The 24352-nt window shown below is 37.8% G+C and overlaps 1 protein-coding gene across 1 annotated transcript; it reads left to right on the top strand.

Annotated features, from left to right (window-relative positions):
* Positions 1 to 1917: 1917 nt before the first annotated feature.
* Positions 1918 to 23505, top strand: LOC131059173 (probable splicing factor 3A subunit 1). The gene is made up of 2 exons (XM_057992514.2): positions 1918 to 4351; positions 23071 to 23505. Exons 1-2 carry the CDS (start codon positions 2153 to 2155, stop codon positions 23338 to 23340), a joined length of 2469 nt encoding a protein of 822 aa, XP_057848497.2. The 5' UTR covers positions 1918 to 2152; the 3' UTR covers positions 23341 to 23505.
* The last annotated feature ends 847 nt before the right edge of the window (positions 23506 to 24352 follow it).

Raw genomic sequence — 24352 nt, 5'->3', positions numbered from 1 at the left:
GGTTTGATGCACCATAGGATTGTAGCATGTGCTCACCAAAGGTAGCACATAGATGACCATTGGGACTAGATAAAGCTACATGGGGAAGCACATAGCATTTTCTTTCTTATGGAGTAGCATGCGGGCTATTGGACTTGGCGTGTTACATGCTTGGTTAAGTAATTTGTTCTCTCCAAGTTGCAAATATTGCAATTATGTTCTAGGTTGAAATATGAATGTAATTGTAATTGCAATGCATATATATAGAGAGATATGAGATCAATCTTGGATGTTGGAAAGCTATGTAATATGGGTTTTAATGTAATTATCCGATATGCGTTTAATATGCAAATTTAAGGGAGATGCTATGTGAGTTGCATTCCAATAATTTTGTGGCTTCATAAAAAATCATATGCAATGTGGGAGAGTGTTATGAAGGTTGATCAAATCAAGTGCAAGCCAAGTTTCTAGTTTGAAGGCCTGCAATTCATATATTTGTCTATTGGTGGGATTGGTGTCTCTAGTAGGTTGGTGCCTACAAACACAATTGGAGATTGGTGTCTCAGGTAGGTTGATTCCTACTCTATGTTGTAAGTCATCTATTATTTTTGTGAGGCTAAATTTGGACAGTAGATCAAACAACCATTCTCATTGTGTTTTTTCCTATCTTGGGTTTCCATGTATAGCTAGTGTTCTTTTTGTGGATGTGTATTATATGTGTTGTTTAATTGAGACATCATTAAGGAGATTTGTAAGAGCTTCTTTGATGTTTCAAGGTTCATGCTTGGAGAAGTTATTAACAATAATTAATATTTAACTAAGTTAAAATTGGGATACACCGATTCACCCTCTTTCTTAATATATTGTGTGCCCTTTAGAAAGATTTGCATATGATGATGAGACTAGTTATGTTGCATGCCTTTGAAATCACTGTCAAGGTTAAGAAGCACAAAATGAACAAGCATAATTGGGTTGAGAGCAAGAACAAAAGGCATAGATGCATTGGTCATAACTATTAAGCATCGTCTACACGCAATACTCATTGAAGGACTCGAGAAAGCAGACACATTCAATGAGATGACACCTGCCAAAATATGCATTCAATTAAATAAGATTTGTTAAGACTTTTTTGGATTTCAACAACCATTCAATTAAATACCCAAAATTTCTTATTATTTAAAAAAGGAAAATCTTCTTAAGCATTGAATGAAATGACATTTGTTGAAACACGCATTAAATTAAACAAGATTTGTTAAGTTTTTTTTTTTTTTTTTTGCATTTCAACAACCATTCTATTAAATATGTAGACTTTCTTTTTTTTTTTATAGATTTTATTTCTTTTATGTACTTGCTTGAATGGAAGAAGGTAAGATTTGATCATATTTATGTACTTTCTTAAATTTATTTAAATTTTCTTTTCTTATGTCTTCTCATATAAACGAGTAACTACCAAATGATCTATGTACATTTATTTCTCAACTTTTAAAATAAAAAATTAAAAAAATATTAATTTATTAAAAAATAAATAAAATAAATTATAAAATAATAAAAAAAAATAAATTATTTCAATTATTAAAATTAATAATTATATATAAATATGTCCAAGGGGTTGAGCTTAACTGGTTAAAACATTGGGTTCTCATTGTGGAGACCCAAGTTCAACTCCCAATAGGGACATCTAAAGTGGAATTCTAAGTTGTGACTCTTGGCCTTCCATAAGATGGGGAAGGGATGGGGCCTCCTACTATGTCCCCACTGGTTCATAGCTCCAGTCAAAAGCTATTCAGGCTTCGACCAATTACCTATCCAAAAAATAAAAATAAAAATAAAAAATAAAAATTTATATATAAATATGGAAACTATAGAAATACAAACAAACTTTTTAAATTTCATAAGATGATTGGCCAACTAAAAAGGAGAATTGCATTAAATGGATGAATAAGTAATGCGCGTATCGGCAGGAACTAATAAACTGAGAGGGCTAAGGCAGGAGCAATATGTTCTCAGTACGATAGGAAACAAATTTTGTTTCTGCGTCTGTCCGACCATGAACGAAGTACGTTAATTGCTCAGCAGTACAGGAGCAGCATCAACATCTGGCAGTCGCATATTTCTCTGGACCTTGTGCAATGAGAGCCTGAGGAGTTTTATAAGTTTTGCTTAGGGTTTAGAAATGCCGGGCATTACAGAAGTTTTGTCCCTCCCTGCACCTCCGGCGGATGGCATTTCTGGCCCCTTACCGCTAGCCCAGCTCTCCTCCGATAACAACATCAATGCCGGAGAAAGTAAAGAAACAATTCAAAATCTAAGCAATTTAAGCATATCAGGATCTGAATCTGCATCTGTTGCTACACATACGAAAACCATCGGAATAATTCACCCGCCGCCCGACATTCGCAACATTGTCGATAAAACTGCACAGTTTGTTGCCCGTAATGGTCCCGAGTTTGAGAAGAGAATTCTCGCAAATGAGAAAAACAACGCAAAGTTCAATTTTTTAAACCCTAGCGATCCTTACCATGCATATTACCAGCATCGCGTTTCAGAATTCAGGTTGCAGGTTCAAAACCCGGCGCAATTACAACCCACACCCGCCAGTGGTGTGGCCGAAGGGATTACACCTGCAGCGGCTGCTACCGAGGGTGCTCAGCCAACAAAGCCAGTAGATTTACCAGCCAAACCCGTGGCCAAACCCTTACTGCCTCCCGAGGCAGAGCAGTACACGGTAAGGCTTCCCGAGGGCATCACTGGCGAAGAACTGGACATTATTAAGCTTACTGCACAGTTTGTGGCAAGGAATGGTAAGACCTTTTTACACGGGCTGACGAGCCGCGAAGTAAACAACCCTCAGTTTCACTTCTTGAAGCCTACACACAGCATGTTTACTTTTTTTACTGCTCTTACGGATTCGTATTCTAAGGTTTTGATGCCTGCCAAGGGTTTGGTGGAAAAGCTGAGGAAGGATGGCGCGGATAAGACTACTGTTTTGGAGCGGTGCTTGCATCGCCTTGAGTGGGAGCGGTCGCAGGAACAGGCAAGGCAGAAGGCAGAGGACGAAATTGAGCAGGAGAGGATGCAAATGGCCATGATTGATTGGCACGATTTTGTGGTGGTGGAGGCAATTGAGTTTGCTGACGATGAAGATGAGGAATTGCCACAGCCGATGACTCTAGAAGAAGTTATTAGGAGGAGCAAGGCGTTGGCCGCGATGGACGATGAGGAAGAGATTGCTGAGTCTGGAAAGGAAGTGGAAATGGAAATGGATGACGAGGAGGTGCATTTGGTGGAAGAGAGCTTGAAGGTGTCCAATGGCGCCGAAGAAAATGGCACCAAAGTGCAAGAAGAAGTCCAGACACAAGCACCAGCTGCCCCGCCTCAGAATGAAATGGACCCGCCAATGAGAATAGTTAAGAACTGGAAGAGGCCTGAAGAGAGGATATCAGCTGAAAAGGATCCAACTAAGTTTGTGGTTTCTCCAATTACGGGAGAACTGGTTCCCATTAATGAGATGGCTGAGCACATGCGGATTTCTTTGATAGATCCCAAGTATAAAGAACAGAAGGAAAGAATGATGGCCAAACTCCGGGAGACGACTCTTGCACCTGATGATGAGATTTCAAGAAACATAGTTGGACTTGCTCGGACACGGCCGGATATTTTTGGTACTACAGAGGAGGAAGTTTCTAATGCAGTGAAGGCCGAAATAGAAAAGAAGAAAGAGGAACCAAAGCAAGTCATTTGGGATGGGCATACTGGAAGCATTGGCCGTACTGCAAACCAAGCCATGACTCAGAATGGTGGAGATGAACAGATGGATTTAAGTAATAATGATGGAAGGAACCTTCCTGGTCCTGCCCCCCCTCCTAAAATGGGTGTGCCACCTATTAGGCCCCTACCTCCCCCTCCTGGGCTGGCATTGAATATTCCTCGACCTCCAAGCACAGTCCAGTATTCTGCCCCACCCACATCTGCTTCTGCGATGCCACCTCCCCCAAGGCCTTCTGTTCTACCTCCTCCTCCTCTTCGACCACCTCCACCTCCCGCTGGTATGCCTCCTGCTCCACCTCAGCTTATAAACAGGCCACCTCCCCCACTTCCGCCCCCAGGATTGATGCCAACATCAATGGTTACACCACCTCCACCAGGTTCACAATTTCCGCCAATGCCGCCTCCTAGACCATTTGCACCTCCACCGCTAGTCCCTCCACCATCAATGCCCATGATGCCACCACCACCTCCACCTCAGGGAATGCCTCCTCCACCACCACCTGAAGAGGCTCCACCTCCACTGCCCGAAGAGCCCGAGCCCAAGAGGCAAAAGATTGACGAACTTCTACTCATTCCGGAAGATCAGTTCTTGGCACAACATCCAGTATGCTTTCACTTTTCTTTTATATTTTTCATGCTTTAGGATTAATTTTTCTTTCTTCACTGCATTTGATACGGTTATAAGTTAAACTGATATTATCACATTAGGGGTGAATTCACTTGTTTCTCCCCATGTTTATCAGCGTTCTTTTACTCAACGCTCTTTCAAATGCTTTTGTAGAAACAGCAATAACCTGTGTTATCAACCCCTTTTTCTTTGGACTGGGTCATGGACCAAGGGATGTGGATGAACTAACAGTGTTAACTGATATTGTCACATTAGGGGCGAATTCACTTGTTTCTCCTCATGTTTGTCAACGTTCTTTTACTGAACACTCTTTCAAATGCTTCTGTAGAAACAGTAATAACCTTTGTTATCAACCTCTTTTTAGCTGGACTGGGTCATGGACCAAGGGATGTGGATGAACTAACAGTGTTAACAAGGTCTCTGTTTTGCATGGTCTCAGCGCTATTAGCACCTTTTTGTCATACCTGAATTAATATCTTTTCTGGCGTCAATGTATTCAATGCCTTTTTTTTTGCAGAAGGCAGTCTGCACTGAACAGTACCACTGCCCTCAATCAAATTGGGTGGTGGTCACGATCTTGCAATCTTAGCAACCAATTTATTTTCCTTTGTTGGGGAGGTTTTCTGTTCCTAGGAGCTCCCTCAAGTCCTGCTGTTGCCTGTTAAATGCCATGGTCCTGCAAAAGTGGGGCGGGGAATGATGAAATCAGTAGGTTCCCTGCCCTCGTTTTGAAAAACACACTTCTCCTTTCGCTCCACAAAAAACCAGAAGTATATTTGTAGAGACAACTAACCATAGAGTATGTTGCTGTTTAACATCAGTAAGGGAGCTAGTTTAAATATCAATCCATATGATTTTTATTTTAACTAATACTTCTTATCCTTTAAGCATAGATTTCCAGACAAGTAGAGTATTGTGACAATCAAAGAAGAAATTTGTCATATTTTTTGCAATGCTAAATGCTAGATAGTTTGGCACTTGCATTCCAGAATTTTTGAAGTTCTTTGTTACACCTTCCTTGTTCTTCATCATCATCCATCTAAAGCACTTTCTTAGGTTCTGAACAGGAGGTCCTTTTGAGAATAAAAACTGAGGGCCTTGACTTGGCATTGCCAACATACTATTGAGTTCTTCGCTATCACTTACCTCTTGATTTTTTCTAAGAGTTTAGGCCACTTCCCACCATCAGACATGAGCTTGATTTCTTTGAAAATGAGGGTTTTGATATAAAATAAATTTCCATTTTTGAAATTTGACTGCCAATCTAGATTCCCAAATTTTATTCAATTTAGATTGCTAATCTACCCTTTTAAACAGTGCACTTTAGAGGGCTTTTGTGCCAATTCCAGGAAATGAGATCCCTTTGCATCTGTCAAGTCCAACCTATAAATAGTCTTTTTTCAAACCAATGATGGTCTGGCCTTGGCAGTTCCTATATCTCAAAAGACAACTATTTTTTCAGTATCTTGAAGGTTGTATCTTACTTTGAGTAGATTCCTAAAGTTGTTGATTCTTGCTAACAAATAGAGTGATTGTATTGTTGGAATAACATGATTTTTTTGTAGATTTTGATGAACATTAATCAAGCCAAATATGTGAATGGAAATGGAAAGCACATGAAATCAGCAAACCATAGAAATATCCAACATTGGATTTACAAGGATAAATTATTTTAGGAAAACTCCACCAGCACAGGGAGCACCAAGTATGTCTTAATCTTCACAAACAATAATACAATATTCAACACATTTCTCTTCTTATTTCAACACTTACGAACCTGCATCTTCTCATACAAATCACTACCCGAAGGTGATACAAAAAATTATAAAAGGTTTTTAAAACAATGGAATCAAACCATGAGCCAAGTTGTCTACTTGCAAAAAATACCTCATGACACATGCCCAGGAGTTACAAATATTTTTCAGATTTCTATAAGCTTTGGACAACTTCACTAGTGGACAAGAACAATTCATTAGAAGACAATAGCAACTCCAAAAGTCCAACTTCTTACAATACCATAAATACCATAAATAGTTAGATTCCCTTTCACTTTGTGCCAAGTGTCCAATGATGCTGTCATAGGCCAAATTAAGCTCCCCCACTAAATGCCACCTTGCAAAGAACATTTCAAGTGCCTAGAAAATAGTATTTAATTACAAATAAACATCTCTCTTTATGTGGGATGTCCAAGTTCTCATTCCTTGATTCTCGAAGGCACATGAAATTATAACCAACTACTAAAATAGTAAAATATTAAATTAAGGTACATAATTCTAAGATTACAAAGTTAATATCACCAATCCTAACATTCCTCCACTTGAATTCACATTGCAATGGCATAATAGGGAATAAAATAAAATAAATCAAGTGCTAGGAGATGCAAGGCTCATAGCCTCCCTACATAGTGAGAACTTACTCGTGCTTAGTAGTTTAGTAAACGAATCTGCAACATTTGTGTATAACAGGGCCTTACCATTCTCTACTATCCCGAACAAAATGATACCGCAGATCAACATGTTCAGTACAAGCATGGTACATGGGATTCTAGGTCAAATAGATACCACTTTGATTGTCACATTTGATTTAAACCTTCTTACAAACAAAACCAATACCTAAACACAATCTTTGTAACCATATTGCCTCCGTAGAGGCATGTGAAGCAGCCATATACTCTACTTTGGTGGTGGACAAGACAACCATGGGTTGCCTCTTACCCATCCAACTCGCTGTACTACCAAACAAAGTAACAATAGCTTCTAGTGGATCTTCAATCATCTAAGTCATTTGCTTAATTTGCACCCACAAAGTCTTGTATGTCCAATGTCTAAACCACATAATTAGTACCATGATAATACAAATAATAATTAGAAGCTTCTCATAAAATATCTGAACCAAAGATGAAAAAATCTTAATCGGCAATAAATCTTTTGGCCCAAATTTTTAAAAAAATCGGGACTTGGCAAAAAATCGGCAAAAAATCGACGAATTTATCGAACATTTGAAAATATATAATTTTTTAAAATATTCTTAAAAAAATATAATTTCTTAAAATATTCCTAAAAAAACACACATACACTAAATTTATAAAACATAATAACATATTACTGGTTTTCATCATATATAAATAATAGTTTGAGTCAAATACATATCATATACCAAAAACAAATGCAACTTCTAAATAAGCTTGAGTCAAATACATATTGTAGAGTCTAGACCACAAAACAAATACAATCTCTGAAGTCTGAATACTTGGAAGGAGTGTAAATTTTCATCACATCATAATTTTGTGTTTGGTAGTCATCTATAATCCAAACTTGGAGTCTTCTTAAGTTCAAATTTACTTATGAACCCCATTTCTAATTTTTTATGAACTCATTCTTAAGTTCATAATAGACTTTTGGATTTTATAGATTATGTGTTAATCAAAGAACATGAAGTCTAAGATGCCATTCAAAGCATTAAACCATCTCTTTCTCATTCGACCCAAAACATATATATGAGACTGTTGCTATACCCATCTAGTAGGTTATTGGGTATGGTTAATGTTTCTAACGAAAATTATTGTAATATTCGTCCAAGTCCTATGCATTATTATTTGTCTTGTAAGAAGGTCGTATAGCAGCACTTGAAAAGGCAAGATGAAGAGCGAGAGAAATAGAGCCATGAGCACAGTGGTGAAGGAAAGGCGAGCGATGTCTTGCAAGCTTCCACAACCTCCGTTAGCCGTCGCGTCTTCAGTCGCGCGCTCAAAAGAAATAAAATCGCCCCATAAAAAAAAAGTCGCTTTTTAGGTTCATGGGAAGTTAAAAAATAAAAACAATAATATGTTTTAAAAACACGATTTTTTAGGGTTTGGCTCGCGATTTTATTGCGATTTTATTGCTGCTTAGATCGCGATTTAAAAAAATAAATCTTGTGCGATTTATTAGACGATTAAATCATTTGCAAGTTCAACTCGCGATAAATCACGATTTTGGCGATTTTTTAAAGATTTTTTCATCTATGATCGGAACAATCTTTAAAAATGTTCAAAGCTCTTTACTAGGGTTAGACATAAACCTACTTAGAACTTCCATTGTTTGGGCAATATCAGGGCTAATGCAAACCATAGCATACATTAGACTACTAACAACACTAGCATAAGGCAAGTTCTAAGTAGGACATATCCTTTACATCATCATCTGACCAAGGATACACAGCAGATGAAAGCATAGTGCAAAGAGAAAGAAAAATACTCACAAGTCTGTCATCATGCATAACAAATTGCTGTAAAATGGTATCAACACACTTACTTTGACGTAACCAAGTAAGCATGGTCTTTTTTGATCTCCATTTTAAGAATGAATTTTTAAGCCCCTAAAGCTTTCATAGTAAATATCCCAAAAATTTGAATTTTGAGCTCTCTAATCATCACCTTGTTACCAATAAATGACTAACCATCCACAATAATTAGAATATGGTTATCAACAATTTTAACATATACATGGTGATCTTCTTTGCTTCTAACAAAACCCATTCTCAATGCGAATGCATCAAACTTATAACATCACTAAAACCTTGACTGTGAAAAATCAGACTTTGCTTAAAAAATGATCATCAAATTACAATGAATTTCACTTAGAATATTAATCGCCAAATTAAGGTTTTTCTAAAACAAACGATGAAAGAATATCTTAATTAAAAGTAATTTAAAACCCCCTTTTATAACCGTGATTTATGACTGTAATCATACAAAATTAGACCTGGTTCTGATTGTTAACTTTTAGCACTTTCAGATTAATATAAACTCAGAAAACAAATTTTAGTATCTAACTAAATTGATTAGATGCAAGATTTAAAGTTTTCTAGGTTTAGGCATTGCATAGAATTGAACAAAATAAGAACAAGACACGGTTACCCTGGGAAAACATCCAAGGAGGAAAAACCCAGCCATAAAAGATCCTCAGATTTGATTATGGATTATGTTCATATGAAGATTACAACACTTATCTTAAGTACTTGAAGGTGATTCCACTTAGGGCAAATAATATCCTCCACAAGACTGCACTGTCAAGTCTGCCCCCTTTATCACTTCCAACAGAAATTAGGTCCAAACCCTAGGTATGAAGTCTGCACTTTGGACTGCAACCTTAGTCCTCAATTCGCTCTTTTCATGGATGAATTTCGCACCTTTAATGACAGATGTAGTTCGCTGGTATAGCAGATGGAATTCGCTGTGATATTGGATATGATTCACTGTGATATTACTTCTTCAAGTTCGCATTAGGCAGATGTAGATATTTTGCATAACAATGTATTGAATGTGTATTATTGAGGTGAAAGGTATCTTTATTTATATGATGCAATATCCATATATGTCGGCTTGACCTTTAATTTATTGTTTTTCCTTTAACCGAAATGCATTAGATAGGGTTGGCCCTATTATGTTTAGCACGCTACCTTTTATGAGGCGTGGGGTTTCATTATGTAGCGTGGAGTGAGGTATAGGGCCCAGCCCTACACGTTGGAGAAAGGGGCTGGCCCCCTTGGGCGGATTCCAATGTTGCCCAAGGCAATTGGAATCCGCCATTCCCTAATTATAATCAACACTCCCTCTTAATTAGGGAGAAAAATAATCTTACAACCAGGTTACAAGATTAGGGCCAAGCCCTAAGTAATACATACAATGTTTAAATTGTAATCCGAACTTAGCTGTCAACTTCAAATATTCCTGAGAGAGGATAACAACAAGTATCCCATAGTATCCATCTTGTACTGTCTGTGGAGGATGACTTCAAACTTTAACATGCACACTTGCAAGTCATGAATACATACACAAGTATTCATGCAATTCATGGAGTCTTTCCATGCCATCGATCACGCATATCCATCATTCATTGTCTTTACCTCAGTCTTCTCCCAAAGAAGAATGTAACATCGTAATCTTCCATCTTGCACCCAAGCATAGAGTGGAGATACATAATCATTGCTCTCCATAAGCATAAAATGGAAACTTAGTCCTCCATCTTGCACACAAGCATATAATGGAATCTAATAAACATAATCCTCCATCTTGCACACAAGCAAGAAATGGAATAGACATAATCAAAATATTGTAGTTTTCCATCTTGCACACAAGCATAGAATGGAACTACATCTTCCAACTCACATACAAGCATAGAATGGAACTACATCTTCCAACTCACATACAAGCATAGACTGGATCCACCTTACATTGCCCGTAGAGGGTGGTTTGATACAACACAATGTATCACTGAGGTTGAGACTCCCTCTCAACCAAGGCGGTGTTCTCCATAGCTTCAAGTCTATCTCAAGCTTCAAGAGACTTGGTGAGAACATTTGCAACACAGGATTGTTCTGCCATAAAACACTGAATTGTCAGATATCTCTATACAACCCTGATAATAAATCAAAACAACATAACAAGAATTTTGAGAAACCACACTGTTTCTCTTGATGCAACACTTGCAACAATGTATTTTAGCTACAGTAATACTTAATGCAACTGAGGACTGTCCTTGTAGGTCCAAGAGATCGCAGCGGGTGGATGTTTGAAGTGTTTTCCTTGTCCGTAACACTTCTTGACCAATCTGAAACTGAGCAGCTTCAACCCATAATCAATTGTGTCTTGCAAGAAAATGCTTGCCTGCAACAATATGCTTAGCTTTGATTAGCTGAAGCACTCGTCAATCAACCTGCCTCTATTCAAATGAATCTGCAAGATCATAGTTGGCTACAGACATACTCAACTTCTTCAAGTTAGTTTCCATATAATTTTACAATCCATAACAATAGAAAACTTGACTTAGAATAATTTCATTAGATCCTTGCTACACTTCTAAACTAGAAGTAACGCATTTTAGGTTTAGATCTTCCATCTCAATTCTGAGCTAATTCTTTCTTATTAAATCATGAGGCTATCTTTATCAGTCAGTTAGATCATCCACATAAGGAATCAGAATTAGCATTTCAAATAATTCAAGGAACAGGTTAGAATCTTTACAAAACCCTAGGCTTATCAAGTACTCTTTCATACCAAGAGTTTTATTGAAGATCATAGGGCTCCCTGTTAATCCTCAATATCAGACGGACAGCCAAGCATCAAGTCAGTAAAAATGCTTGACCCAAAATTCCATGCTAATACTCATAATCAAAAAATAATCAACCAACATAAGTTAGAGTATACCAAACTCAGAAGGAGGCGCTCCCTCTTAACTTCTGCACAATCAATCTTTTATGTTAATCTCAAGGGTCCTGTCCATCTATCTTTCAATCAATAAGGTGAACCCATAGCACAATTATTGAGATAAGATGAGGATAACTTCGATCAAGAGATTTTACAACAAGATTACCAATCAAATGTCATCAATAGAAAACAAAGATCCTAAGAGATCAATTGCGAAATCTTTCAAAGAGGAACCACAATTAGAATCACAGATTTGTAGAAAATAGTTTCAGCCAATGAATAGTGAAATTATGCAATGTTAGTAAGACAAGATATAAATTCAATCTCTTGGAACAGACGACGGAGTGAGCACAATAAAAAATACTCAAACTTCACAAATCATCCAACCGTGCCCCATCAACCTCTTACAGGAGAAGTGATGAATCTACAATTATCAGAACTCAAGATTCCATTAAGGTCCATAGTTGATCATTATCTTTGGTATTACAAAACCAAACAAAAAAAGGTTTGCACTAAGACATTAAGAGCAAAAGGGATCTTTAATGCATTTCTAAAACAATGAGGAGCCACACATAACTTCTTCATAAAATATTTAGCAGATATCATTCTTTACATCAATGGTCAGATTTGAAGGTTGAGAACAACTCAAAGCTGTGTTCTAAAACACATGATTACTATAACAACTTATAACATTGGTGTAACAATAAACGAAAGTAGTAGTTCACTCAAATCAGAAGAAAGAAGATAGAAATGACCAAGGACTGAATGTAGCCATAATATCCATTAGTTCATCTATTTGCAATTCAGTCTAGAGGAAAGTAATCAGAAGTGAATCAAAACAAATGAGCATTGATAAAATTGATCTAACAACAATATCATTCTGCAAAATGATAAAATACTCATTAGTTATACTCTTTGTTAACCACCAAGCACAATTTTTATTTGATCAAAACAAAGACACATCTCAAGGTAGTTTATGATAGTAGAAGAATCCCATACGTCAAAAGGCACATGAAGAAGATCTATATTATACGAACTACAAGGCTAGCATTAACCCTTGCATATACTACGAACAAGATTGTAGATCATCTTTCAACTAAACTTTTCTATCAGGAATACCAAAATATTAAGTCAAAGTGATCTTGATCTGTTCATTAAGAGTTCATCTCCATAATTAATAGAACATAAAATTCCTACACCTCAGTCGGTATACTTATATCAATGATGCCAAGGCAAACAATCATTAGCTCCTCATGACTGTACACATCTCCATAAGTCGTTCATGTCAAGTAGAATTCAAGTCAACAAAAAATGTTATGAATGAAAATCATTAAAAAAACATAACTCAACCAAGCATATCTTCTCACTTAGAATAAGTATTCATCACAAGAATACTTAGAACTTTTAGATCAAAAGTCAATAATAGAACCAGTCCATATTATTTAACATAATAACAATATCTAAATTACATATGCAGAGAACATAACAAGTATTTAGATCATAGTCGTATAGATGACAACTGTGGATGATGAGTCCAAGACATTCCTGATTCCAATCAAAACATTAATGAAGGATCGATCTATAATACCTTGAAACACTCAAGCAGAAATTTAGAATACCTTCTAAGTTCTAAAAGAGTATGCAAATCAAAGATCATGATGATATTTAAATAATGTTCTATATTAGATAAGTCTACCAACTAAGGCAATTAGAATCATAAAATCAATACGACCTAGAACTAGGTCAGCCAAACGATAATACTTCAATCTCTTGGATAAGCTGAGTATAATATATCTTGCAATCAAGAATGCAATGACTCAAAAATACTTAGCTTGAATGACGTTGAACGCTGAAGAGTCAGATCTTCAAGCATTTAGGACCAAGATATGACCATGCTAAACCTTTGATCACAAACCTTTTCAATCTCTCCTCGATCCTGAAACCTGTCATCATTTTTATGACAGCAAGAAAGTGCAAGATCTAGGCTACAGGATGCTAGATCTGATTACGGTTAGTACAACTTGGCTCTGATACCATGTTAACTTTTAGCACTTTCAGATTAATATAAACTCAAAAAACAGATTTTAGTTTCTAACTAAATTGATTAGATGCAAGATTTAAAGTTTTCTAGGTTTAGACATTGCATAGAATTGAACAAAATAAGAACAAGACACGGTTACCCTAGGAAAACCTCCAAGGAGGAAAAACCCAGCCAGAAAAGATCCTCAGATCTGATTATGGATTATGTTCATATGAAGATTACAACACTTATCTTACGTACTTGAAGGTGATTCCACTTAGGGCAAATAATATCCTCCACAAGACTGCACTGTCAAGTCTGCCCCCTTTATCACTTGCAACAGAAATCAAGTCCAAACCCTAGGTATGAAGTCTGCACTTTGGACTGCAACCTTAGTCCTCAGTTCGCTCTCTTCATGGATGAATTTCGCACCTTTAATGACAGATGTAGTTCGCTGGTATAGCAGATGGAATTCGCTGTGATATTGGATATGATTCACTGTGATATTACTCCTTCAAGTTCGCATTAGGCAGATGTAGATATTTCACATAACAATGTATTGAATGTGTATTATTGAGGTGAAAGGTATCTTTATTTTATATGATGCAATATCCATATATGTCAGCTGATACTCAAATCCATTTATGTCGGCTTGACCTTTAATTTATTGTTTTTCCTTTAACCGAACTGCATTAGATAGGGTTGGCCCTATTATGTTTAGCACGCTACCTTTTATGAGGCGTGGGGTTTCATTATGTAGCGTGGAGTGAGGTATAGGGCCCAGCCCTACACGTTGGAGAAAGGGGCTGGCCCCCTTGGGCGGATTCCAATGTTGCCCAAGGCAATTGGAATCCGCCATTCCCTAATTATAATCAACACTGATGTGAAAAAACGATCAAAATATAAAAAAATCAGACCTGTCGGTGACTGCTGATGATAGTTTATGAAATTGATGTTCAAAATTTGCTTTCAACTTGACAAAATTCTGTTCCAAAATCGTTATATCACTTAAAACCTTGACTGTGAAAAATCAGACTCTGCTTAAAAAATGATCATCAAATTACAATGAATTTCACTTAGAATATTAATCGTCAAATTAAGGTTTTTCTAAAACAAATGATGAAAGAATTTCTTAATTAAAAGTAATTTAAAACCCCCTTTTATAACCATGATTTATGACTGTAATCATACAAAATCAGACCTGGTTCTGATGTGAAAAAACGATCAAAATATAAAAAAATCAGACTTGTTGGTGACTGCTGATGATAGTTTATGAAATTGATGTTCAAAATTTGCTTTCAACTTGACAAACTTCTGTTCCAAAATCGTTATATCTGTGGCAAATTGCTGAATTTTCTTGATGCAATGATGAAGTTCTTTGAATTTTACACAGGAGATAGATCAAAATTGCTGCATATGTCTTATTTTAATGATTAAATTTCACCCTCACTTATGATGGAATTGACTGCCGGTAAAGAAAATTTGAATTGGATGGTTGATCAAATGAAATGATCAACCATTCCCTTTATAGGCATTAATCATTTTCATAACCTTTCGCATTCCTCCCAAAGCCGATTTGTTTTTTAAATGCTTAATTATTTTCAAAGTTTGAATTTCAACATTCAAACTTTCATGCCAAAGAAAGCCAACTTAACTCTTTTTTATTATTTTATTTTTTGAATTTGAATTTCCAACGTTTTTGTTTTGAATGAAATGTCTTTTGTTCTCGTCGGTTTTCCTTTCTCCTTGTTGGCGTTGATGATCTCCTCCATGCTTATTGGGTGTTTGAAAGCTAGGCACATGCCGTGGTAGTGGACGGGGTTAAGGATATGGTGAAATAAAGTGCTGCGTGGAAGAGGGGTGCGAGGGATGTGAAGGGAGGATGTGCCGTGGTGGCAAGGGTGTGTGGGATATGAAGGAAATAAGTGCCACAGTGAGAAGGTAGTTAAGGATGGGTGAGAAGGATGTGCCGTGGTGGGAAGGAAGTGAGGAAGGTTGGGGAAAGAAATGCCGCGGTGGAAGTGTAGTGAAGGATTGGTGCTGCGGGATAGGAGGGTAGGCTAGGATGGGATGGGGGTTATGTTAAGGGAAGAAAGGGGTAAGGGAAGTGAGATGTAGGTTAGAGGATGAAAGAAAGGGAAGTTGGGAGGTATAAGGAATAGAAGAAAGGTAGGACATGGGGTGAGATGTTAGGAAGGTGAGGTGGAGAGGGAGGCACAAGGGATATGAAGGATGTGATGAAGTGGTTAAAGAAATGGGGGATGGAAGGGTAAAGGGGAAGGTAGGTGAAGGTAAGAAGGAAGATGGAAAGAAGATGGAGGAATAAGGGATGAAGGGAAGGAAGGATGGAAAGATGGAAGGAAGGGAGAAAGGAGGAGAGAGAGGCATGAAGGATGCCATGGCTAGGGAAGGTGTAAAGGATATGGATGTGAGATGGAGGATATGGGATGGAGGGAAGGATGGAAGAAGGATATGCTTCACCTTTTGTAATTCAAAACTTACTTATACTTAGGTGATTTCCAAATGACAAAATCACTTCAAACTCAAGCAATCAAATTCAAATCTCTCAAACAATTGCCTCTCAACCTTGATCTAAATCACCAATCCAATCTTTCTGAGAGATGATATGACTCATTTCATCCTAAGGAGAGACATAGACTACTACTAAACTGCCCAAAACACGAGACTGCCCATAGAGTATAACATCAATCCTTCTTTGTTCCTCTAGTGTATGAAAGACTTTCTCTGCCAAATAAATACTGCAAATATCTTGTTTCAAAAGACACATGATTTACTAGTAATACTTGTAACCCTTATCATTGATGAACTACTGGGTTGATAATCTTAGTGATGCATTAGCAATAGATATCAAAAAATATTTAAGCTCCTTAGCGCTTTCCTATCAATAATTTACGTAAAACAGCATTGAACTCCGTCAGTTGATGGTGATATTGGGATAGACATGGCCGCCTTTGAACTCCCTCAGTTGAAAGATGAATGGTTGCCTTCTAGGGCAATGATCATCTATGTCACCACTTCTACTCACCCCGACGAGGTCCACATGACCTGATACCAGAGAATAATTGAAATGACTGCCTGACATATCATAAAGACCGCCACACATATCATATCATGATCAAATGGGGCGGGAGAGAAATTGCTGCCAAGAGGAATAACCCAGCTGCCACAGCCAAAGGATAACTAGATGGTCCACCAGACTTACACAAGGTGGCATCTGCCCTAGCTGGCATCATCCAATAACTAAGAGGATACACAGACCCAACTTCAAGCTGCCTATGTAAGTCATACTGTCTCCATTCATTCTCCTACCCAAAATGAGCTCCCATGTGTCACAATTCACCTGTAGTATGATAGTTTTTCAAACCACCATCAAGTTGCCTGTAGTGTCGATATCCAAACATACTCTCTCTTTCCTACTGTTCAAACTCTTGTAGCATTGCTAAAAGCAATATGAATTGCTCTGATTAATGATTCTAGCAGAAGAAAATGGTCCCTATTGATCAAAACACAAGATCATAATTGCTCCTTGTTATTAGATCAGACTGATAGCAATCAACAAAATTAACACAAGAACACAAAAAACACAAGAATACCCTGGGAAAACCTTCCTCTTGAAGGTGAAAAACCCAGCAACTAATCTCAGATGATATTAAATAATAGTCAGTTTATATCTTTACAGATTTGCTTCAACACTTGAAGCAGTATGAACAGCAATTCATGAATCCAACCTAGGGCATCAAACTGATGTACACAGCAGTGTAACCAACTTATCTGAAAAATGCTCGAATGGAGATGATTCGCTAATCAGGGAAGACAATTTGCTGAACATGAAGACCATTCACTGATCATGGAGACAAGTCGCTGATCATGAAGGTGATTCGCTGATCAGATAATAGGTTCGCTGCCTTGGGAATGTATTCGCTGATCAGGAGAAGTAATTCGCTGCTCTGCTGAAGGTGATTGAATGCTGGATGCTTGAGTGAATGAATATGTAATGAATCCTAATTACATCTCCTTTATATATGTGAGAGGCACCCATTCAAGTCGGGTTGGCCTCTTAGAATAAAAACAATAATTTACAATAATATAATCCTATATAAGGTCGGCCCTATAAGGCAATTACAATTAATGTTTTAATTTGCACATTATAGTGACTAAGGCCGATAGGCGGTCGGCCCTAGAAGGAATCTGACCTAGCTACAAACATCAACACTCCCTCTTAGCTAGGGAGGAGTCCTTCTCAATATCTGAGTCACATAGTGACATCCACCATGGCTAATCCCAGAGGGTGGGTTCATCATGGCTACTCCCATGGATGGAAAACAAATAAACACAAGTGCCCATCATGGAATTGTGATGTTGTCATCTCATCATGACCTTCACCGTGGCTACTCCCAAAGGGTGAATAAACACAAGTGCTAAGTCATGGAGTCTCTCACATGACATCCACCAAAGCTACTCCCAGAGGGTGGATCTACCATGGCTACTCCCAGAGGGTGGAAACAAGGGCTTTCACCACAGACTTCTCTCGCAGAGAAGGATGCATTAACAAGGGCTTGCACCTCAAACTTCTCTCACAGAGAAGAATGCATTAACAAGGGCTTGCACCTCAAACTTATCTCACAGAGAAGAATGCATTATAGTACATATCAAGAAATCACTGATGCTGAGACTCCCTTTGTGATGCCCCCTTCTAGTTGACATATGTCAGCCGAGTAGATTAGCCTATCATTGACCCTCGTAGGTTGATGAGGTTGGTTAGAGGGTCTCTTGGAGATTGATTCTTCATCTTCAGAGTGAGCATTACAGAACTGGCTTTCATTTGAGGTCTCCAGGACTCCGTTTGAGACACTTTCTATTTTTAGCAGTCCTGCTATTTTTAGCCAGTGGGTTGGGCAGTGGTAGAGTATGGCTTGGTAGTCTCCAGTTCTGACGGTAGGCAATTCTAATGGATACTTAGAGAGATATTAATATTTAATTACTTTAATTAAATATTAAATGGGAAACTTTAATGTTTTAATATTTTAAAGTCACTTTAAGTTATAACTTAAGTGAGGGTCTATTTCTCATTGGATGGGGCCACTTTTATATTACACTGAAAAGAGATTTATTTTTGAAGCTTCAATAGTCAAAAATAAATATTAAAAGTTAAAAACATCATTTAATGCCAAATCGTACTTTTCTTGGGAATATTGCCAAACCCTAAAGGGAAGAGATAAAAGATGTTTTTAGGTCTTCTTTTCATTATGTGAAGATTTGATATTGAGTTTGCTCTGAGGAGACTTTGGCTTGAGGGTTTCAGCAGGGGTTTCTTCCTGCAGATGATCTGAAGGTATCGGTACAGGAAAACGGTGGATTTTTGCGCAGCAACATTAGAGGCTGTGAAATATCAGTTGATTTTGCTTTCAGTTGGTTTTATCCAGAAACCAAGATTGGGCAGATTAGAAAGGGTTTTATTAATTTTAATGCAAAGGATTGATTGCAGCCACAGAGTCAGAATAGAGGCAGAAATAAGTGTGTTTACAGCTGGGGTTTTTGTGCATGTACAGCCTGCAGATCTGCCGTACCTTTCTTCCTTGAAAGGGTACGATTTTGTTGAAGGAGTCCAAAAATTCTGAAATAAATCCTAAAGGAGACACCTAGTTGGTAGCTTCAGTTTGAGCTGCTAAACTCACCATTCTGGGTAGTTTGGACTGATAAATAATTTTGCTGTTATTATTTGCTGCTGTACGGCAGCGAGGATAAATAAGGGGTTTCTTAAATCTGAGGTATTTGACAATAAATCTTCCTGGTTTTGTTTGATTTCTTTATTGAAGGTGTTTATGCAAATTGGATGTAATAAGGGTTCGATAATCCTAATTTTATGAAGTTCAATTAATTTCCAGCTCTTTCCAATGTTGCTTTTTGCATACTATTTGTTCAAAACTAGCCTTGTTGTTAGAAATTGCAAAATACAAAACATAAAACGCAACAGGTTCAACTAAACCCCCGTTGTCTAAGTTGAGAACCCTTGGTAGGTTCTTACACCCTCTCAGCTAGGGCTTCATTCTCCACAACTCCAAGCTTGTCTCGAAAGTACACAAACTTCACTCTGGCAAGAGGCTTGGTGAGAATGTTGACCGTCTGATCATCAGTGCTAATGTACCTTAACTGAATAGCATTCCTTTGCACCATATCTCTAATATAGTGATATTGGATTTCTACATGCTTTGTTTTGTCATGAAACGTAAGATTGACAGAAAGTTTCACACAACTTTGGTTATCACAATGAATAACTGTAGGCTTCGATGATTGTCCAAACAATCTTGCAAGGAGCTTTCGAAGTCACACTGCTTCGCGAGCTGCCACACATGCTGCAATGTATTCTGCCTCTGCGGTGTTCAGTGCCACTGAAGATTGCTTTCTGCTACACCAAGAAATCATAGCAGATCCCAAACTGAAGCAATAACTAGAGGTGCTCTTCCAATCAGTAACACTCCCTGCCCAATCAAAATCAGAATAGCCTTGTAGATTCAGGTCCACACTGGAAGAATATTTCAAGCCATATCCAACTGTGCCACGCAAGTATCTCAAGATATGCTTGGCTGCAACTAGATGTATCCGCCTTGATTCACACATGAACTGACTTAGTGCACTCATTGCATAGCAAATATCCGGTCTAGTGTTAACTAGATACATCAAAGATCCAATCAACTGTTTGTACATAGTAGGATCCAATCAACTGTCTATACATAGTAGGATCCACAAGGTTTGAACTAGCTATAGTTTCACTTAACTTCTTCAAGTTAGTTTCCATCGGTGTAGACATAGACTTGCAATCTAACTTTCCAAATCTCTTCAAGATGTCAATGGTGTATTTTCCTTGACCCAGGATAATCTCATTAGGCCTCTGCCATACTTCCAAACCTAGAAAGAAATGCATGAGTCCTAGGTCTTTCATCTCAAATTCTGAAGTCAACTCCTCCTTGCATCTATGGTGAGACGATCTTCCCCAGTAAGAAATAAGTCATCAACATATAGAACCAAGATTAACACATCACCATTGAATACCTTGCAATAAAGATTCAGATCAACATCATTCTTGCAGAAACCCAAACTTACCACGTATTTGTCAATCCTTTCATGCCATGCACGAGGAGCTTGCTTAAGGCCATATAATGCTTTCTTCAATTTGCACACATAAGACTCTTTCCCATGAATCACGAAGCCTTCAAGTTGCTCAATGTAGACCTCTTCTTCAATTACACCATTGAGAAAGGTCGTCTTTACATCCATTTGATGTAACTTCCATCCTTTAGCTGCTGCAATGACAATGATGGTCTTGATGGAAGTATAGCGAGCAACAGGGGCAAATGTTTCTAAATAGTCTATTCCTTCTTGCTGAGAGAAACCACGACCCACAAATCTAGCCTTGTCCTTCTCAATGCTTCCATCAGTTGCATGCTTAATCTTGTATAGCCATTTGGAAGATACCATTGACTTTCCCTTAGGTCTAGGCACAATATCCCAAACATCATTCTTAAGGATGGATTGATATTCTTCATCCATAGCATCTTTCCATACTTGCTGATTTGAGGCTTTCTCGACACTGGAAGGTTCAGACTCAATAAAATTGCACATCAATGCAACATAGTTAGAGAACTTTTGAGGTCTTCTACTTTCTTTGAATGTGCCTCTAGGTGTTGCGAACTTCTCTGCCTCCTGCACAGTGTTCCTTGCCCAAAGAGGTTTCTTTCGGCTCACAATAATATCTCTAGGCCCATCAGTAGGATCCAAAGGCTCAAGTGGATCATCATTCTCTTCAGGTTCTGTAGACTCCCTCTCAATCTTAGGAGTATGATCAGTGTCCATGTCTTGAGGAGTCTCATGTATTTCATCATCTATCTCCATGCATGAACCTTTAAACTACTATAGAATGGACTCTTAGTGTTTTTACCCATAGCACAACCCTTACATGTATCATCATGAACATGACTAAGTTTAGGCATACCTTTAACCATCTTCTCCAATGTTGGAAGAGCCCGAAAGTGTAGATGTCCAAGTCTTCTATGCCATAGCTCGCTTGAACTGGAAGAGTCATGTAGAAGAGCTTGAACCGGACGAATGGAAAGCTTGTACTAACTCTCATGCCGATTCCCAATCACACGAGCTAACTTGATGCTGGAGTTCTTCGGCCATGCAAGAACTTTCCCTTCTGAGAATTGTACTTGATAACCTTTATCCTCCAAGGCTGAAATGGAGATAAGGTTCCTCCTGATTCCCGTTAAGAACAAGACATGACCGAGATTAAGTGAGATTCCATAATCTAAGTTGAGGGAAGTAGCACCAAAACCTCTCACTGAATATCATGCATCATCTCCAATGATCACTTGAAGATTAGACTCCCTCTCCACCAAATCTGAAAGATGTTCCCGATAGTTGGTGATGTGTCTAGAAGTTCCACTATCAATCAGCCAGGTATCACTATCCGTAGGGACATTGCTTGATAATGCTGATATGAAGAGGAATCTATTAGAGTTATCTTCTGCTTCCTTCTGAGTTGAGACTTCATTAATGTTCGCCCCTTGTTGCTTCGGCCTTGACAAACAATATCTTGCGAAATGACCAAACTTGTCACATCTGAAGCACTGGATGTGGGAGAGTTCTTTCTTCTTTTTCTTTGAATCAAGTGCAAAGTCTGACCTTTGATCTCTATTCCTCTTGAAGTTGCCTTTCTTCCAATTTCCTCCTTTCTTCTTAGTAGACTAGGTGGCAAGAACATGAGTGTCTTCACCTTGAGAACTCTTGACAATTCCCCTTGCAGGCAACCTTGATTCTTCTTGAATGCAATCAGCACAAAGACGATCAAACTCAGGGAATTTGGATCTCCCACTCATGCCTTGAATAAATGGCTCCCAAGAGTGAGGAAGGCCATTCAATGCTAACATGACAAGATCCTTGTTCATAACTTCATCTCCAATGGCGCTTAGCTGATCTTTCAATTCTGAAATCTTCATGAAGAAGGATATGACAGATTCTCCCTTCGCCATCTTGATTTGATGAAGTTGTTGCCTCAATGCAAGTGCCCTACTTGTGTTGTTGATCTCATACATCCCTTCCAAAGTTCTGAACATCTCTTGCATTTGACATCTTGGAAATGATGGACATTAGGTGATCCTTCACAGAGTCAATCAGGATCTTCTTTGCTAAATGGTTAGCCAATTGATTGATTATCTTCAAAAATCTTTATCAGTTTCTAGGAAGACATTTGATAAATCATATTTACTTATTTGTTCATAATATTCTGGTATTAAATATCAAAATTGTGGAAAGGAGGACTTATTATGTAGAGCAGGGGATTTATGACTTAATATCTTAAAATACGTATCTTCATGAAATCCCATTTTTGTCTTTAGCAGGCCTGTATGCCCCTTTTGCTTTGGTAATTCTTCATGTATTTTTCTTATATGTATATGTTAACTGGTGCAGGGATCTGTGCGTATTTCTATCTCTGTCCCTAATATTGAAGAAGGAAATCTGAATGGTCAAATGCTGGAAGTCACAATACAGTCTCTCTCAGAATCTATTGCCAATCTCAAGGATAAGATTGCAGCAGATATTTCCTTGCCTGCAAACAAACAAAAACTCAGTGGTAGAGCTGGTTTTCTCAAAGACAATTTATCACTTGCATATTATAATATTGGGCCTGGAGAAATATTGACATTGGCCCTGAGGGATCGTGGTGGTAGAAAAAAATAGGTATGCAATCCAGCTTCAAGATATTGGAATTTGGAGTAATGTTGATGATCATGCTTTTCTCTCTTCATGGATAAGATTGTATTGGTAGTTATATTCTCTGTGATCCAAAAGTCCAAACTAATTTGAAATATTAGTATCAATAATTTCTTTAAAGTCTTTGACAAATTGGCTGTAATTATATCTATTGTCATCATGTTATTTGTATCTTTATTAGAATTTATAGTTTTTTGTAATTTTAACTACAGAGTCTGCAAAAACAAAAATATGTTATGGTTAAAGTTCTTTCGTTTAGTTCTGCCAATATTTTTGCCTTGTATTAAAGTAATCACGTTAAGTGTACCAGATATTTTGATCTTCTGCTTCAGTTACTATGGGTTCTTTCATGCTAAACCCTAGGACTTACCTATGCCAACTTAGCATTGAACTAGACTTATTCATGGTAAGTGAGCTAGATATTTTGATCTTCTGCTTTGGTCACTATGGTTCATTCATGCTAAACCTCCAGAATTGCCTATATGACAAAAACCAAATGGAACAAAGAACAGCCTATCAGAGCCAGCTGTATTGATGGGATGCGACTTTGGATTAGAATCCATAGAGACATGACAGAGTGCTTGGCAGGAGGACAAATAGATTGATGATTATCTTTTAACCTTTTTTCCATAAATACCAGTGATTACCTCTACAAGATTTTGTGGCTGCCAATGCTCATTTGGTATTTTTTGTTTATGGATATTTTTAATGTCCATTGCAGCTATACTTCGGCAATACTTCTTTCCAATATGTGCATCTCATGTAGTTACAATTTAGGCATTAACACCTCATAGATTTGGCTCTTGCTGAATTTTTTCTGTGTCATCTATGCTCCTTATCACTCCATATGTCTCCATACTCGTGCAGCCCTCATCTTATCCCTCCACTGCATAGAGCTTTTATCTCCTTATCTCTCCATCTACGACCCCTTATCCCTCCGAAATGGCAGGCGAAAGCCCCGACTAAGACTCAAACTCCA

The sequence above is a fragment of the Cryptomeria japonica genome, chromosome 9, assembly GCF_030272615.1.
Source record: "Cryptomeria japonica chromosome 9, Sugi_1.0, whole genome shotgun sequence".
NCBI lineage: Eukaryota > Viridiplantae > Streptophyta > Pinopsida > Cupressales > Cupressaceae > Cryptomeria > Cryptomeria japonica.
Note: the sequence above shows the minus strand (reverse complement) of the source record. Positions and strands in the feature narration are given on the sequence as shown.